The sequence below is a fragment of the Zingiber officinale genome, unplaced genomic scaffold, assembly GCF_018446385.1.
Source record: "Zingiber officinale cultivar Zhangliang unplaced genomic scaffold, Zo_v1.1 ctg136, whole genome shotgun sequence".
Lineage (NCBI taxonomy): Eukaryota > Viridiplantae > Streptophyta > Magnoliopsida > Zingiberales > Zingiberaceae > Zingiber > Zingiber officinale.
Window position 1 is genome coordinate 224,322 of NW_024589832.1, and position 18,525 is coordinate 242,846.

At 37.3% G+C, this 18,525-nt stretch overlaps 3 protein-coding genes across 3 annotated transcripts; all 3 read left to right on the top strand.

The window, feature by feature from the left end:
* Window positions 1–7,191: 7,191 nt before the first annotated feature.
* Window positions 7,192–9,428, top strand: LOC122036319 (KAT8 regulatory NSL complex subunit 3-like). The gene is made up of 6 exons (XM_042595612.1): window positions 7,192–7,418; window positions 7,726–7,784; window positions 8,027–8,162; window positions 8,250–8,322; window positions 8,907–8,972; window positions 9,082–9,428. Exons 1-6 carry the CDS (start codon window positions 7,267–7,269, stop codon window positions 9,307–9,309), a joined length of 714 nt encoding a protein of 237 aa, XP_042451546.1. The 5' UTR covers window positions 7,192–7,266; the 3' UTR covers window positions 9,310–9,428.
* Window positions 9,429–10,975: 1,547 nt separating this feature from the next.
* On the top strand, window positions 10,976–15,324 carry LOC122036294 (zinc finger MYM-type protein 1-like). Its single transcript, XM_042595576.1, has 4 exons — window positions 10,976–11,214; window positions 11,340–11,565; window positions 12,173–12,246; window positions 12,337–15,324. Exon 4 carries the CDS (start codon window positions 12,600–12,602, stop codon window positions 15,231–15,233), a length of 2,634 nt encoding a protein of 877 aa, XP_042451510.1. The 5' UTR covers window positions 10,976–11,214; window positions 11,340–11,565; window positions 12,173–12,246; window positions 12,337–12,599; the 3' UTR covers window positions 15,234–15,324.
* Window positions 15,325–17,247: 1,923 nt separating this feature from the next.
* On the top strand, window positions 17,248–17,937 carry LOC122036306 (zinc finger protein 36-like). The gene has a single exon (XM_042595589.1). It carries the CDS (start codon window positions 17,248–17,250, stop codon window positions 17,935–17,937), a length of 690 nt encoding a protein of 229 aa, XP_042451523.1.
* Window positions 17,938–18,525: the final 588 nt, after the last annotated feature.

Sequence of the window (18,525 nt, forward strand, 5' to 3'; positions counted from 1 at the left end):
TTTCTTGTATTTCTGCTTAGCTAATTTTATACAAGTGTTAGTTTAAGAGTTCGAGAAGGGTTGCTTTTGTTTTTACAGGGCTATTCAACCCCCCTTCTAGCCGGCCCAACGGTCCTACAGATACCAGTCGACTGCTAAAACTTGTAGTCGACTGGTGCAGTCGACTGCTAAAATATGCAGTCGTCTGATCCACACTGACCGAACGAACAGAACCATTCTGTTCGCACCCAGTCGACTGCGCGGTCGACTGCACTAGTCGACTGCTAAAACATGCAGTCGACTGCTACAGTAGCGCTACAGTAACACTACAGTAAACCCTAAAACTAGGATTTTACTCCGAGTACAATCTCTCGTGCACTCGTACCCTCACCCTTATGACTCACTTGATGCTTCTTTGCAGCCTTGACCTCTTGCCTTCAAGCCTACTTTCTTTGGCTCTCGTCCCTCGGATGCATTCAAGCCCGCGGCTCGTCCCAATGCCATCCTTCGCGTATGCCTCGAAGTCGCTTTCCTTGGCCCTTGTTCTCGCTGCCTTGTCCACGGTCCCTCGGATGCTTCATCCTTCACCGGACCCGAAGCATCAACTTGAGTCACATGTGTATCCTGCAAACCTGCACAGCTCAAATACACATATCAAATACAAGGGTGAACCTAACTTAAACTCTTTGCCCAAACACCAAAACACATGGTCGCACGGACCATTGGGATTGCTCAAACAATCTCCCCCTTTTTTATGTTTGGCAATACATTTAAGTTAGGGAAAATAATAGCAAATAAATATGCTAAAACAAATGGACTTACGTTGCCAAAACTACATACTTGGACTTATATCGCCGAATGGACTTACGATGCCAAGGCTACACACTTGGACTTACACTGCCGAATAGACTTACGTTGCTAAGGCTACACACTTGGACTTACACTGCCAAATGGACTTACGTTGCCAAGGCTACACACTTGGACTTACATTGCCAAATAAAAAACAATGCAACATGCATTTGAACCTATCACAAGGCTCCCCCTACACTTAAGCTCCCCATTGAGTTAGAAATTTTACCACAGGGCTATTTAAGAACCTATCACAAGGCTCTCCCTACACCTATGCTCCCGAGCTAGGAATTTTACCATTGCAAACGTATTTTCAGGTTTTCCCAAATAAACCTTACTTCTCCCCTTTTGCCTAACATCCAAAAAGTTCTCCAATAATATCCCAATTGTTGAAAACTTGTCATCCAATTGACCCTAAACTCATATATTTATCCCCCATGGATCTCATACATCTATATGAGTTGACCCGGTCAAAATCCAGTGCTGAAAACACTTTCAGACTGGTATCAGTCGACTGGTCGCTACTAGCTGAGCGAACAGAATGCTTCTGTTCGCTGTCAGTCGACTGTAACTTTTAGCAGTCGACTGCTAAAACTAGCAGTCGACTGACACCCTTTTTCAGTCTTTTTCAGCATTTCTGACTTAATTTCATAAATGCACCAATAATTTCACATACCTCCAAAAATCCTCAAATTTTGTGGAGAGGTATGTTTTACCCATGTCTACTTGGGAAAAATACATTCAAAATATATCTATAAAAAATCCCAAGATTGACACAAAATCCAAAACTAGCTTAAATGGTTCAATATAACCTTGACCAAAAGTCCTAGTTTTGGCTTCCTCTTGATGTATTTGCCCATACTAATCCATAATGCATCCCTAGCATTGGTTTATATGGCATTTATGCATCAAAAACCAATTATCATGTTATATGACTCCAATGTCATATTTCTAAGCATGAAACATAAATCAATTGTGTCAAATCCCTAGGTTTGAGACTCAAGTTTGTCTCCAAACCACTTGGCACATTTCATGGCTTCTTTAGGCTCCCAAGTAAAATCCACCTGAGATCCATTGGCTATGGGTCCCAATTTGACTCTTAGAGCTCCCTCTAGAGCTCTTAACCTTAGTCACCTCCCTATGTGACTCATCCACAATAACTAGGCCACATCGGTGCAACTCCGGTGACACTTGGCCTACAAACCTAACCTTTTTAACCTTGGACACCTTATCCTTGGTTAATTTCTCCTTACCCTTAAATGACTTTCCCTTTCCATTTATTGGCTTCTCCTTGCTATAGTCATATGCAACCCTAGCATAAGACTTTCCCTTAGCCTTGGAGAACTCTCCCTTACCATGATCATTTGCCACCCTAGCATATGATCTCTCCTTGGCCTTGGAGGGACTAGATCGGTATCCCAAGCCCGATCTATCATTGTTGGGTCTTTGGCTACCCAACATCATACTTAATTCCTTAGATCCAACATTGAATCTCTTAAGGAATTGTTCTAACTTATCAAGCTTTCCCCTTAAGGCTTGATTCTCCTTGTCTAGGTTCCTAACCCTAGAGTTAATTTGTCCAAATTGGACATTCCTAGACCTACCCTTTCTAGGCATATGTTTCTCCTTCTTGGGATTAATGCCTTGGGTCTCCTTAGGTCCACCATTTCTAAATTTATCATGAATTGTTCTCCTAGGGTTATGATCTACAATTACCCTACTCCTATCATGATATTTAAATCCAAAATTATGCATGGGCATATAATGATTAACATTATTTTTTCTAGCATGCATGGAGAAATTTAAATTTGACTTCAAATTTAAACTAGGGTTTACCTTAACCTTTATCTTTGGAGCTTCCCCTTGACATGAGCCTCCATTCTTCCTCCACTTCTTCTCCCACTTCTTCAAATGCGCCAACTTCTTGATCTCTTTCTTCTTTGGGCATTTGGTGTGGAAATGACCCATTTTTCCACATGTAAAGCATCTAATGTGCTTCTCCTCCTTCTTCTTCCTACAACTCAAATTAGACTCAAAATGAATTGAATTGAGTTTAGGAGATATCTCTTTCTTACCCAATGGACATCTACTCTTGTAGTGCCCTTTTTCATTGCAACCGAAGCAAATTATGTTGTTCTTTGACTTCACTTCGGTGGAGGTGCTTGCTATGTTGACTTCCAAGACTTCTTCTTCTTCACTTGTCTTGGAATCTTCTTTATTTCTTGAGGATGTAGATGATACCTCATCTTCCAACTCCTCCTCGGATATTGAGCGTGACTCAACTTCCGTTTTCTCCACCTCCTCTTCTTGAGCTATTAAGCCCAACTCCTTGGGCTCCACATCCGATTGGTCCTTCTTCTCCTCTTGGACCACTTCATTACTTTCTTCGGATTTTTCTTCTTCTTCTTGTGTAGGCAAATATTCCTCCCATGGAAATTTCTTCACTTTGCTCCATAATTCATGAGCATTCTTGTATTCACCTACATCACTCAATACGTTATAAGACAAAATATCTACCAAAATTAATATTACCTTATCGTTTCCCTTTGACTGTGTTGTTTACTCTTCCATCCAATGTCGTGGTCGGAGTTTCTTCCCTTTCTTGTCCTTCAGGACTTCAAACGGCTCTTTGACCACCATCATGGTGTCCCAATCCGTGTTGAAGAAGACCTCCATCTTTATCATCCAATATGTGATGTCCCATAAGCCTCCGCCTTCAAACTTTGGTGGTTCTATCAAGCCGGTCATCTTGTGCTTCCTTGGCGATTAGTTCAACGGAGAGCGGCCTCGCTCTGATACCACTTGTAGGGGATCGGTGGCCGGCTTGAAGGGGGGTTGGATAGACGGCGCTCCCAAATACTCGCTTCTTCCTTACTTGTTAGTGTGCGCAGCGGAATATACAAAACAAACAAGCTAAAGGAAATACAAAGACTAAGAAAGAAAAACAAACCAAACCGCTAACACGATCGTTTACGTGGTTCAGAGATAACTTGCTCCTACTCCACGGCGTGTCCGTAAGGTGGACGATCCCTCAATCCGTCGGTGGATTAGTCCCCGGCAAACTCTGGCTAGCTCAACCTCCTTGTGGGTGGAGAAACCTCACCACAACTCTCACCAAGGACTCCTTTGATGCGAGGGCACAAGTAGACTACTAATAAGGGTTAACCACATTTATTTCGTCAACTATAACTAAGCTCCCAAGCTTTGGTTATATAGGGCCGCGGGTTGAAAACTCGGCCTACCAGTCGACTGCCAAAACATGTAGTCGACTGTCCTCTGTGAAAATTCGACCGTTACATCCCAACGACTCGATACCAGTCGACTGCTAAAACTTGCAGTCGACTGCTAAAACATGCAGTCGACTGCTACAGTAGCGCTACAGTAACGCTACAGTAAAATCCTATAACTAGGATTTTACTCCGAGTACAATCTCTCGTGCACTCGTACCCTCACCCTTATGACTCACTTGATGCTTCTTTGCAGCCTTGACCTCTTGCCTTCAATCCTACTTTCTTTGGCTCTCGTCCCTCAGATGCATTCAAGTCCGCGGCTCGTCCCAATGCCATCCTTCGCGTATGCCTCGAAGTCGCTTCCCTCGGCCCTTGTCCTCGCTGCCTTGTCCACAGTCTCTCGGATGCTTCATCCTTCATCGGACCCGAAGCATCAACCTGAGTCACATGTGTATCCTGCAAACCTGCACAGCTCAAATACACATATCAAATACAAGGGTGAACCTAACTTAAACTCTTTGCCCAAACACCAAAACACATGGTCGCACAGACCATTGGGATTGTTCCAACAGGTCGTTGGTTGTGAAAGCAGGCTCACTTATAACTCGCGTTGGGATGAGAGTCTGGAAACGTGAGAACATGCTCACTTATAACTCGTGCTGGGGCGAGCTAGAGTCTGGAAGCGTGAGAACATGCTCACTTATAACTCGCACTGAAATGAGAGTCTGGAAGAGCTAAGCCCCTAGAGTTAGGATAAGGTGACTGACTAAATGTATATGTACTGACTAAGTTTCTAATGTTTTTGAGCTGGCTAAGGAGAGTACGATCAAAGGAGCACATTAAAATCAAAATAACATGTCGATTAAGATGGAACAATCTTAATTTTGACGGACCTTCTTCTTCATCTATGTGTTGCTGTATTTTTACATAATAGAAAAAAAATATTATATACAATAATAACATATTAAATAATATGTTTTTCAAAATGCCACAGTTGAAAAATATATAAAATATTTACGATCTCATTTAACAACGTCTAATTAATTTTTGTTGCTCAGGCATATTCTGATTTATAACTCTCATGTCTGGATTATATATTCGGAGATTCTTAAATTTTTTTGAGAACATACTCAATACATCCGGTGTGAATTCCTGATCAACAGCATTAAAAGCATTTTAAAAAAGTGAAGGATCCTCAACGTTAAGCAATAGCTAACATTACCGTGAATAAGTAATAAAGAAAGGGATTATTCTTTCTGGAACACAGACGCCATTTTTTTTTTGAATTGTAAGAAATTGATAGAGTGAGGAATCAGTGCATACTTTTGACACTATGAAGTAGTTAACTCCTTCCCGTCAGTGGATGCATCTGCCCTTTGATAAAAAAGAAAAAAAAAAATATTGCAAATACTACCGAGATTTCCAATAAAAGAATAAGTGAGGAGCAATAAATAAAAATCAATAAAAAATTATGTAAAGAGGAAGTTCAACCAGATATATTTATATTTAAGTAAAGAAAGCAAGATGAAATTTGGCGCAATCACATCTCAAATTCAAGATATACAAGTCACAAATGAAATCAAGCCTAAGAAACAATCTTGTATTGAAATATTACAAGATATTACAGCATAATATGAACCACCAAACTCGCCCAGGTTAATGAATAATATATTTGCAGGAGCTAGATCTATTTTAAAACAAGGGAAGCCCTTGATCGAACAAAGAATGAAACACATGTTTGAGGGCAGAAGAAGAAGGATAGAAACACCATGTGTGTTTGATCATATAAAACGGGTAAGCAAACACCATGCTCGAGAAGAGTTGTACTTTAAAATAGGAGGCAAAGAATATATATCCTACTTAGCAGTCTTAGTCATGAACACTTGGTGACATATTAAATTTCATTAGAAACTTTTCTATTTGAATTTCATGTCAATCGTCTGATTCTGATTAAATTTTCAACTTGTTAGGAGTTTTCTCTTTCGGACTTCTCCCAGAAGAAACATCAAAGAGAAGCAGAAAATATTTAAAGTCATTTGTGTGTTGTACCATATTGGTTTGCAAAATAACGAGTAGGATTGTACGATCTGGTCGGATGATACGATTATATGATTCAGAAGTACCAAAATGATCTAAGAATGTTCAGAATCATTTTTTATAGTGATGTCGGAGCAGGATCGGTGAAATCAATCGCAATCGTAGAATTGATACGATCCTACGTTACCATGAATCTATATATTAGGAGGTTAAAATTTTTGATTTGGATTGAATCACAAGACCCATATTATACAAAATTGAAGCTCCTTGATATATCTATTTTTGTAACTAGTAAAAAATATCATATAAAATATTTTCACAAATTCATACTTTATATTTGAGATTATTTTCATCTTTTACGAAGTTAATGCTTTAAGACTATTTAAAACATTTGCTCAGTTAATCCTCACAGTTATGATCATCAAAAATATATATATATTTTTTTTTGTTCCTTTCCTTAAAATTATGAATTATAGACACATATTTCTTGATATTCAATTGATTCAATCGGTCTTTAAAAGATTATTTTCAATAATCGTGTTTAAATCAATGGAATTAATAGTTTTTACTAATCTTTCAACTAGGTCATCTTATAATTGTTAAGTTGCAATGGTTGTAAATAAAGTTTCATATTCAAAATATATATATGAAAATGATCATGAACTTATAAGAAAAAGATATCTCCATTAGTATAAAGTTTTTTTGAATATAAATCAAAAATAAAATCACGAGAACTTAGATCTAAAGAAAATCTGAATTATGGAAAGAACTAAATTTTCAGATTTAATTTTTTTTTACTTAAAGTATACTATTGAAAAAATATCTTATTTTTTTTCCTAACACTAATCATCTTGTAGTCTTGTTTTTAGAGACCCTAAAAATCTGATCTTACCTTCGATCCCATTCCAAAGTTTGTGTGTGTGTGTGTGTGTGTGTGTGTTGGAGTAATGCAGGTATAATCCGGCCTTCGAGTTTTGCACGCGTATGGTATACCCGTATATTTTTTGTATGCGAATAATGAAAAGTAATTTAATCGATTAGTAGTGACACAGTGACCGATCCGCGCTCAAAATGAAGAAACGCTTTTTGTGGAATTTGTTTTGTTTTTTTCTTTATTTTAAAACTACCTTCATTTAGACCTCGAAGGGTTTGGCCGAGGAACTCCGCCTCGATGGCTACCGCCGCACCTCCACCGTCGAAGCGCCGTCGGCAGGACCAGCACGATAAGGCAATCAGCGAGAGCTCCGCAACGAAGGGGAACACGCCTCTGGTGGTCTTCGCACATGGCGCCGGAGCCCCGTCCACTTCCGAGTGGATGCTCAGGTGACACGCCGATTCCTCTTCCTATTTGCACCAATCGAGTCTGCTTCTTGGTTGACGAAAATCTGAAGGGTTACTGATGCTGCAGTTTTTATCGGTGAATATATCTATTTTCTTCTCTTTGTTTCTGTCCGAATCGTCATATGAAATTCTTAATCAAAGGGGGAAAAAAAAATTCCGCTTTCCTTCGGTTATAACAGACTTAAGCATTATTTTGAGTCGTTTTCAAGTGATCTTGTTGAGATCGAGTGATGCTTACACCTTTAGGAGTTCCTTTACTGACTTAAGATCCTACTGGTTCTCCTTTCAGATGGAAGAAAAAGATTGAGGAAGAATTGAATGCCATTGTTGTCACTTTTGACTATCCCTGTGAGTTTTCCCCCCCTGGAATGATTCATTAAATGTTTCTTTATGGAATTGACTGTGTTGGAATCAGGCAATCAGCTCTAAAGATATAAACTCCTTTGCTCATTGGACAAATAATACTTACTCTGGTTATCAGCAAATTGTTTGTAAAAGAAATCTCTATGTTTTTCTTTAAACTTGATGAGGAAGATATGCTCCTCAATATGGAAAAAGGTGGTCCTGCACATGGCTTACTTGGTTTGCAGATATATCTGGTGGAAAACGCAAGGCTCCTCCCAAAGCAGAAAAGTTAGTCGATCATCACTTGGATGTCGTAAAAGATGCAGTTAGCAAACATCCTGGGAATCCTCTTGTTTTGGTAGGAAAGTCCATGGGATCAAGGTAACGAACCTTCATCGGGACAATTAGCTAATTCTGTTTTTTTTTTTTTTAATGTTAATCTTTACTTTACACTTGTCTTTCTGTTAGAGTGAGCTGCATGGTGACTACAAAAGAAGATATCCCTGTCGCAGCAATTGTTTGCTTGGGCTATCCTCTAAAGGTGCCTATATTTTCCTTATAGCATCGATTAAATAAGTTCTGAAAGCTATGTGAGTCTATTCTTGATGAAAAAGCAACAAGAATTATTGTGTGACCGAGAAGATCTTGATCGATTGATTTTCTCCCTCTCTTGGTTCCTTTGAAGGTTTCAATTGGCTACTGTTTGAGTTTGGCTTCTTAGTTCTTAGGTCTCAAGTTGAATGTCTTGTATTGCAAAAACAACAAAGTAATTGAATCAGCATTTGAAAAGTAAGATCCATGATGAATATGTTCCTCTACTTGGTAGTCTTTTGATCTCTCAAAATTGTTTAGAGTTATAAGCTCAATTTTGATTGCACTAAACCCGTCATCCACTCTTTACTTTGATGATGTAATAATTGATGAAGTCTTCACTACTTAATCCTGCATTCATTTCAACCAGAAATGATCTTTTTTAACTCAAAAGGTTGCATACATCCATCAGTTTGATTGTGCTTCTTGATTGTGCTTCTCTTACACATCCCAACTAACTCTCCAGTTGAATGGAACATGTAGTCGAACAAGTTGGGCATTATGATGTATTCAGCTTATTATCATGTGTTTTAGGGAATCAATGGAGCAATCCGTGATGAGACTTTGTTGCAGCTAGAAACTCCAACTATGTTCGTGCAGGTCTGATTCATGGACAGTGTGTTGTTTTTTATTCAGAAGATACTAGCTCGGGCCTTATTCGTTTCTTCTGCTATGTTATCTACTGACCCAAAAATGGACATCAATCTAGGGAAGCAAGGATGGTTTATGCCCACTGGATAAGCTGGAAAACACTCGAAAGAAAATGAAGTGTCCCAGTGTGCTGCATGTAATTGATGGAGGTGATCATTCGTTCAAAATTGGAAAGAAGCAACAACAGTCAACTGGGGTGGGTCAAGACGAAGCTGAACAAGGAGCTCTGAAAGCAATGGCTGAATTTGTCAGCAAGTCTATCCCCGAAGAAGAGGGACGTGTATGAGACACTTTAAATCTAATTTAGTTATCATCTGGCCGTTTTCATTTTGGTGCAACATTTATGTAACTTATGAATGGTGGATATTTTGAAGTACTCTATGCATGACATATGCTACTGATAAACGTCTCAAATGCTTGGCTTGGTGGTGCGTCGTTCCTTAGGCAATGCAGATTTTTCTTATCAATAATGGTTGCTGACCCTGTCTTTTCTTCTCCAACAGATATGCAGATCCTCGAAGCTTATCAATGGTCACTCTCTCCATTTTCTGCATCGCGATCACTCTGACAGCATTCGTCAATCCCCCAGCGAAGAACAGAACACTACCGGATAAGCACAGCCAAATCCAAGCTTGCCCCTGCCCACAAGGAAACAGGATAAGTAAAAGTAGGTTTGTGACAGCTGATAAACAACTGATCACCATTAAATGGATTGAACCAAACACGCCATGATAGTTGAGAACTCCGGCGACCAAGAACAAGCTTCACACTAGCAGAGGAAGCTGAATGCACTTATTCAGGATCTGAACATGGCCATTTGCCGTCTGATCAATTGACTTATGTTGTGGACGGAACTAATGAGCCAGAAGATTGGCCCCACGATCAATGCCGCAACAACATGTTCTTGGAGCCTCTGGCCGTGTGCTTTCTCCATCTATGTCGTTTCACGCCAACGTTGATTTAAAACAGTTCCTCATCGGAAATATCACATAACTGGTGATGATGTGTGCGTTGAGGACTTGGATTTGGAGGAGTAAGATGTCGGCGAAGACCGACGTGGTGCTGGCGATGTTGACCAAGCGAATGGAGAGCTCACACAACAGGAAGCAGCGGTTGTAACTGGCAAGGCGGGCCACGAGTTCGTCGATGTTAACTGCGAAGAGGAGGACGAGGGCGAGCAAGATGACGGAGAGGCCGAACTTAACGGTAACGGTGACGGTGTAATTTGGTTAAAGTCAACGAGAAATATATATGCGGTGCATTCCTTGCGGTTTGGTGCGGTGCAGGTGAGTTGGCATTCCGCGTCATCGTGAGAATAAGTTAGCGTCAAAGCCTTAAAAAAAATCGCGGCATCCTCTCTTCTCCTTCCATCCTCTACGCCAACCCTAGCAGAAGTGCTGCGATTTTTCTCCTCGCGTTCCCTCTTGTCACAATCAACCTGCTGCACCTCCCTCTATCGTGTATGAACGTCGCGACCTCCATCTCTGGTCGCCTCTCTCGTCGTAGTTCCTTGTCGCGGCTCAGCTCCTCTCCGCCAACTCCCTCTCAACCAACGAACTCTTTCTCCGATAAAAGCTCCTATACTTTCTGTCGAGTGGTGATATTTTTTAGGGTTCTTGCGGGTAAAAGCTCCCTCTTTCGGTTGTGATTTGATTTTTTGTATTAGGGCATTCATCGGCAGGGCCGGCCCTGAGGCATGTCACCGAGGGCGACGGCCCAGGGCCCCCCATTTTTAGGGGCCCTAAATTCGATATATATATATATATATATATATAAAATAAAAATTATAAAATTATATTTTATTAGCTTGTTTTAATAAAGGTTAAAAGACTAAATTATATATATAGTTAAAATCTTTTTAATAAACGTTGAATTTATGTTATTAAAATTTAAGAAAATACTTTTTAAAAAAATTGAAAGGAAAGAAGGAATGGCCGAATGGTAGCATGTTTCTTTTCCAAGACAAAGTTTCCTTTCCAAGGCAGCAATGTTGAACGTTTTTTTACTGACCCATCACCCATTGAAGCAGCACCTTTTCATCCATGCTTTGAACCTTTGAAGCAGCACACCTAACACCTTCGAAGTTCGATCCTTGCTTTGAACGTTTGAAGCAGCAACTTTGATCCTTGCTTGAACCTTTGAAGCAACAATAAAGGTGCTGTGAAAAAAAACGAAGGAAGCTCCAGTTCGGGTACTGTCTCTCGTTTTCTCCTCTCTTTTTTTTCTTTTATCCTTTTCGCACTATTGTTTTGCAAAATCTTTCTTTTTGTTTTCTTGATCGATCATAGTCATATGATTTTATCCTCGTAACTGCAGGTCCACACGCTGCAGTTTGTAGCCTGTAGGAGTCGGAGATCTTCTTGATCAAGAAAGTTGTCGATTTTGATTTTTGAAGTTGGAGTCACCGAGCACAATTTCATCTGGGAAAAATCAGTTTGGATTTGCGCTTGAAAAGTAAAAATCATCAGCTTTTGAATCTGATCAGTGATCGTGTCAACAGTATTTGCAATCAAATTCCAGTCTCATCGACTCATCGTAGCAGGTAAAAATTACTTTGCAATCTGGTGCAAGTAGTTTATGATTGCATATGGTTTTAGTTCTAGTATCTTGATTCTGAATGCCATATCTTATCCTCAGATTCATACAAGAAAAGTAACGCCTAGAGTGTGATTTTTCTTAGAATTTGCATACTTGTCACAGTCAGAACCTATTTCAAGAATACACTCTTTTTTCCTTTTGCAAGTTCTTGCATCATGATTTCTAATATCTAACTTTTTCCGACAAACATTAATCCGAGTAAAATTAGTTTGGGGCAAAAAAAATTCTTTGTTCAACTGTCAGTCGAAAAGTGGAAGTGATGGCTCATTAAATCCATCCTCCTTATTAGCTAATGGTTTTGTTTTGGGAGAAATGGGTATTTTAGGCATGAGTCTATTTCTGAGTTTGTCTTGGTTGAGAGTTGAGACCTTTTTAAAAACAACACTAATCCCTTGTAATCCCTTTGTCTTGGTGCTATATCATGCAGTGTACTTGATCTTATAATAAAATGGCTGAGTGTTTTTTTGGTTGTTGCGACTTCTAACATCTGTTTCACTCTTGTAATTTCAATTATTTTAAACACTATCATAATCAGTAAAAGGTGCTTGCAGTGAACCTGATCTGATCAGTGATCATGTCAACAGGATTTAGAGGCCATTTTTGAGAATTTTCAATCACAGTGGAGGTGATTTACTGATTTTCTTTCTCCCTTTCATAGCTTTTGACTTTGATTTCTAGATGGTCGAGTCAGTGACTCATGTTTGAGTTCCTCTAGGGAAAAAGTGTTTGGATTTATGCTCGAAGAGTAAAACTGTTGCCGTGTTACGAGTTCCATCTCTTAGTGATCTTTGCCTTAGATCTGTTGTTCAACTGGAAATTATTGCAAAAGTGGCATCTATCGATTGATTCAAGCACAAACCAGGTTTTATTGCTCTTTTACTATTATTTTCACTACTTGTCTTTATTTCTTTGCTACTTGCTAGCTTTGTTTCTAGTTTTGTATGTTTTATTTTTACACTTAAACTTTGTATTACAAGCATGTTTTCAAAGAAATATCTATCTGGGAGTCAGAAAAGAAACAAAAGAAAAAGAGTAGAAGAGATTATTAAAACTCAGAAAGGTGCTCTTCATAAATTTTTTAAAAATAGCTCTTCAATTGAAGATTCAGTTGATGAATTACAAGAAGAAAATCAAGAACTAAATGATTATGCAATAGATGAGCAACAATTAAGTAATCAAGAAGAACTAAATGATTATGCAACAAATGAGCAACAACTGAGTAATCAAGAAGAACTTAATAATCATACAATCAATGAGCAGAACGAATTGATAGAAAATGATGACAATAACCATGCAATGAATGAGCAAGAAGAATTGAAAGAAAATGATGATAATGATTTGAATGTAGAAGTTGGTAATATAATTGAGGATGAAAATGAGTTAGAGAAAACTGGTCATGTTTTTGATATATATGATCCAAGATCTTGGGATAACATTGATAATAAAACAAGAGATCTGTTGGTAGAGAAAGGTCCTATAAGAGAAAGTAATCTTAAGTTTACTCTAGATGAGTTTTCGAGACATTTTTCATATTCTTATTACACAAGAAAATTACCAAATGGAGAGAATCAAGATAGAAAATGGCTTGTATACTCGAAAGATGCAAACAAAGTATATTGTTTTTGTTGCAAATTGTTTAAATCAGTGAAAAATAAAAGTTTGTTGGCAAATGAAGGTTTGAATGATTGGAAACATTTAAGTGATAGACTTAGACAACATGAGAATGGTATTGACCATATTACTAACATGAGAACTTGGATTAATTTGGAAATTAGATTGAAAAAGAATGAAACAATTGACAAAGAGATCCAAGTGCAAATTAAGAAAGAGAAAGAACATTGGAAACTTGTTTTAGCTAGGATTATTTCTGTTGTGAAATGTCTTGTTAAACGTAATTTGGCTTTTCGTGGGGATAATGAAAAAATTTACCAAAGTAGTAATGGTAACTTTTTGGGGCTACTTGAATTAATTGCAGAATTTGATTTGGTAATGCAAGAGCATTTTAGACGCATTCAAAATAATGAGATTCATTATCATTACCTTAGTCATAAGATTCAAAATGAGTTGATTTTTATATTAGGTTCTAAAGTCAGAAGTACTATAATTGAAAAAATAAAAGAGGCAAAATATTTTTCAGTGATACTTGATTGTACTTCAGATGCAAGTCACCATGAGCAAATGACTTTGATAATTCGATGTGTGGATGTCTTAGCTTGCCCTATAAAGGTAAATGAGTATTTTATAGAGTTTTTAAAAGTGGATGATACATCTGGATTAGGACTTTTTAATGAATTGCAATCTGTTTTAGAAACCCTCGGACTTGATATTGATAATGTGAGGGGACAAGGTTATGATAATGGTTCTAATATGAAAGGTAAAAATCAAGGTGTACAAAAGAGATTTCTTGAAATAAATCCAAGAGCATTTTATATGCCATGTGCTTGTCATTCTCTTAATTTAACAATTTGTGATATGGCAAATTCTTGTGTTAAGGCTGTGTCATTTTTTGGAGTTGTGCAGCGCATGTATACTTTATTTGCTAGTTCTACAAAAAGGTGGAAGATTTTACAAGATCATGTTCATCAATTAACTTTAAAGTCATTGTCAACAACAAGATGGGAAAGTCATGTTAATAGTATCACAGCCATAATAACTCAACCAAATGAGATAAGAGAAGCTTTATATGAATTATCGAAAGTTAGTGAAGATGCTAAGACTAGGAGTGAGGCTGAATCTTTAGTAACACATGAACTTGAAAGTTTTGAATTTTTGTTGGGCATGACTATATGGCATAACATTTTGAAAAAAATTGAATTGATTAGTAAAAAGTTGCAATCTAAAGATATGCAAATTGATATTGCAATAAAGATTTTGAGAGGATTGATTTCTTATTTTGAAAGATATAGGGAGGAAGGTTTCCAATCTGCTATGACATTAGTGAAAGAGATTGCATCTAAAATGGAAATTGATCCTATTTTTCCTAAAAAACGTACAATTCATAGAAAGAAACAATTCGATGAAAATTATCATGAAGAGATTTCACAATCTGCTGAAGAATCTTTTAGGATTAATTATTTTATTGTTGTTGTTGATATTGCTATTTCCTCTTTAAAAAGTAGATTTGAACAATTAGAAATCTTTGAAAACATTTTTGGTTTTCCATTCAATCCTAAAAAATTTCTTTCAATGAATGATAATAGATTGTATGAGTGTTGTAATAATCTTCAAGTTGCTCTAAAATATAATGACAAGTCTGATATTGATGCTGATGATTTATTTTCTGAATTGCAAGTACTACAAATGTGTTTACCAACAGAAACAAAGTCAGCTTTTGAAGTTCTTGAGTTTGTAAAAGTCTTGTATTGTTTTCCTAATATTTCCATTGCTTATAGAGTTTTGTTAACTATACCCATTACTGTAGCATCAGCAGAAAGAAGTTTTTCTAAACTAAAATTGATAAAATCTCACTTGCGTTCAACTATGTCTCAAGACAGATTAAATGGCTTGGCAATTTTATGCATTGAAAATGAGGTGTTAGAAAAACTTGATTTGGAAGACCTTATTGATGATTTTGCTTCCCAAAATGCTAGAAGATCTAGATTTTTTCAATGATTATTTGATACTTGTTTTGTTTTTGTATTTGCAGGGATTGCACTTTTGGAGAAACTTGGGAAATATATTTTGTATGGTGTTATATTTTTTTGGAGAATCTTGAAAAAAATATTTTGTATGGTGTTGTATTTTTTTGGAGAATCTTGAAAAATATATTTTGTATGGAGTTCGTCATATTTTAAATAAAATGTATTGTTTTTTTAAGTTTTATCATTAAATTCTATTCAAATTGTGTGTTAGCAAAAAAAAAAAAAAAAAAAAAAAATTATAGGGCCTCTTTTTCTCTTTTCGCCAAGGGCCCCTAAATGTCAGGGCCGGCCCTGTTCATCGGTAGATATTACTTGTGAAGTCAGGTGTAAAAGATAAGAAACAAAATTAAGAAACAGTTAGTACGGAGAGGACTAATATCGATGACAAGGTCAAATAGAGGGAATAACTTGTTGACCATCATCATCTGGTAGTGGAAGGCTTGCTAGTGTGAAATCATTGTTATGTTTCTTAATTATGTATCATTTTCATTTACTTTCTTGAACTAGTTAGTGATCAAAGAAATAATACTGATATTACTGTGGAAAGGTTCTCAACCTAGTCATTTCATTTATGATGTCATAGTGGTTTAACATTTCACATAAGTTGATTATTAGGTTCTATGTCTAGTTAATTTACTACATTGCAATTGTCTGATAGAGTCCCCTGTTACTTCTCCTAGCCTAATGGATGAGTTCCAACGTGATCTATCTGTTGCCATCGTTTTGCCACTCCAGTATATGGTTGTCATTTGTTAACTCTTAATTCTCTTAAATCCATCTAGTTATGAGTTTGATTGTGATCACAACTTAAAATAATATCTTCATAAGAGAAGATTTATTTTTCTTGATTTATAATGATGGTACTGTACTTATGTAAATTAAATTAAACTAGTTTTCTAATAGTTAGTCGATTTTGTACTGACTTATTTAATTTTAATTTTTTAGATGGTACGGACGATTACCACATTGACTCGGTACGAAGTGCGACGAAACTAGCTTAAGGAGGAGATTCAGGAGATAGAATATAACTCTACTTATGAAGTCGACGGACATACTAGACGACTTGATACACTATTTTGGAAATTTGAGCAAGAAGAGTTTTCAGTCCTGGACTGTTATAGGATCTGGGCTTTGATGCGTTCATTGTCAGAGTATCCTACGATGATAGCAGACTATGTATGAGGATGTCATGAAGGACGCGTCACATATTCAGAATTGTGTAAGGAACTATTTTACCATATGGGCGAAGATGATCCTGAAGAATCTGAATTTTGATCTTCATCATATCATTGACCCTTCTACTGAGTGACTCTCACCTTATCACTGGATAAATATATATATCTTAAAAAATATTTTTATTTTATGTTATTATTTGTATAATATTCAGAACATGATATTATATCTGTGAGAGTATTAAATCTGAATCTTTTATTTTTTTTTAAAAAAATAGTTCTATTTTAAATCATCATTATGCATGCATGTGACAAGTGTCTCTATAAATCATTATTATACCATATTAAAGTAAATCAACTTAATATTTTTTAATTTAATTTATTAAAATTACTATATATTTTATATTAACTTCGTCCCAATTATTTTAATAATTAGATCATTATTAGTAATAATAAAGATTACCGTCACCATACTAGTAATCTGGATAAGATTAAAATAATGCAAACTATAACTAGTGCACCTTTCTAATTTCGCCTCATAAACTGTAATCAAAATTTTGTACATTTATAAAATTATTTCCTAAAATAAATTTGAATATAAGTGACGAAAAAAAGAAAATAGACACACGGACTAATTTGAGTCGAGCACTGTTAAGGAAAAAAAATAATGAATTATTTGATTTGATTGATTCGTTAACAAAAGCAACATCCAGTTGATTAATTCGTTTGCTATAAATATAACACAACGAAAATCTCCTTAATCCACACACACCGACTCTTCTAATCTCTTCTCCGCCCGTTCACGACGACGAGATGACTCCGGCAGAGGACGAAAGGTCCCCGCTTTCTACGCCGGAGGTGGATCAACTGAGCCAGTCGCTTCCGCCGCCGGAGGTGGAGAAACGGAGCCTGTCACTTCCATCGCCATACCTGTCTCCACCAAAACAGCGGCGAGAGTTGTCTCCAATTTCACTGCCGTCGCTGTCGCAGCAGGACAAGCCACTTCCGCCGCAGCCGCCTATCCAACAGCCGTCTCCGTCTGTATCTCCGGCACCGACACAGCGCAACCAGGCGCGTTATGTATGTTCCGAGTGCGGTAAGGTGTTCTCTTCCTACCAGGCCTTGGGGGGCCACAAAGCCAAAGCCAGCCATCGGAAGTTCCCTGCCGAAAACAGAGCCGCCGCGTCAGCGGCCGTCGTCACCGGAGCAGCGGACCAATACAATCCTCATGCTTGCTCTTTCTGCTCCAAGTCGTTCGCGACGGGGCCAGCGCTAGGCGGGCACATGAGGGCTCACTACGAGAGGAATAGACGGCAAGCCGCAGCCGAGAACAGGCCGATGGCTGGGCCATCGTCTTCGCTGACTGAGTGCTCGACGGCGATGGGCTTGATAATTGACCTCAACCAGGAAGCGGAATTGGCTAAGGAAGAGGAAACGGTGAGCTCTCATCCGGCGGCGGCGGCGGCCACCTCTCCCCCTCCTCGCTTCTTTACTTTCTTTTAAGACATTAATTAATCTGATTAGTTTGATTAAACATTTTGAAAAAACAAAGAAAGGAAAAAAATGCAAATTAAAGAAAAGGTCTCTGTTATTTGATTGTTGTAAACTGCTACATTAAATTTTCTTCGATATTTGTGGTCAATTTGGAATATCTGTCTGTTGCAGAATTATTTAATTATTTTAGAAAGTAATGAAATATATTTTTGATGGATATATTTTTAAGGTGTTTAAATTTTGTTATCACCATTAACTTAGTTATTAATCTAACTGATGTCATCTTATTTAATTAATTTTAAATAACAATGCTATTAATTAAAGATCAAATAAATGGAAAATGATTTAAAATTACAATAAGAGGAAACTTTCTTTTCTATTAATTAACTAATTAAAACTAATTTTATTAGAAGTCTGTAATTTAATATTTAAAAAAAAAGATCTTTGGTGAATTTAATAAAATGTATGATACGATGATGATAAAGATGTATCCCTCTAAAAGTGGGTTAACACAGTATAGATCGGCTGATATAATGGTCAAAGTCAATAAGAGGTCAAAGGTACCCGTAATATTATCAGTTGCCCGAGCGGATTACA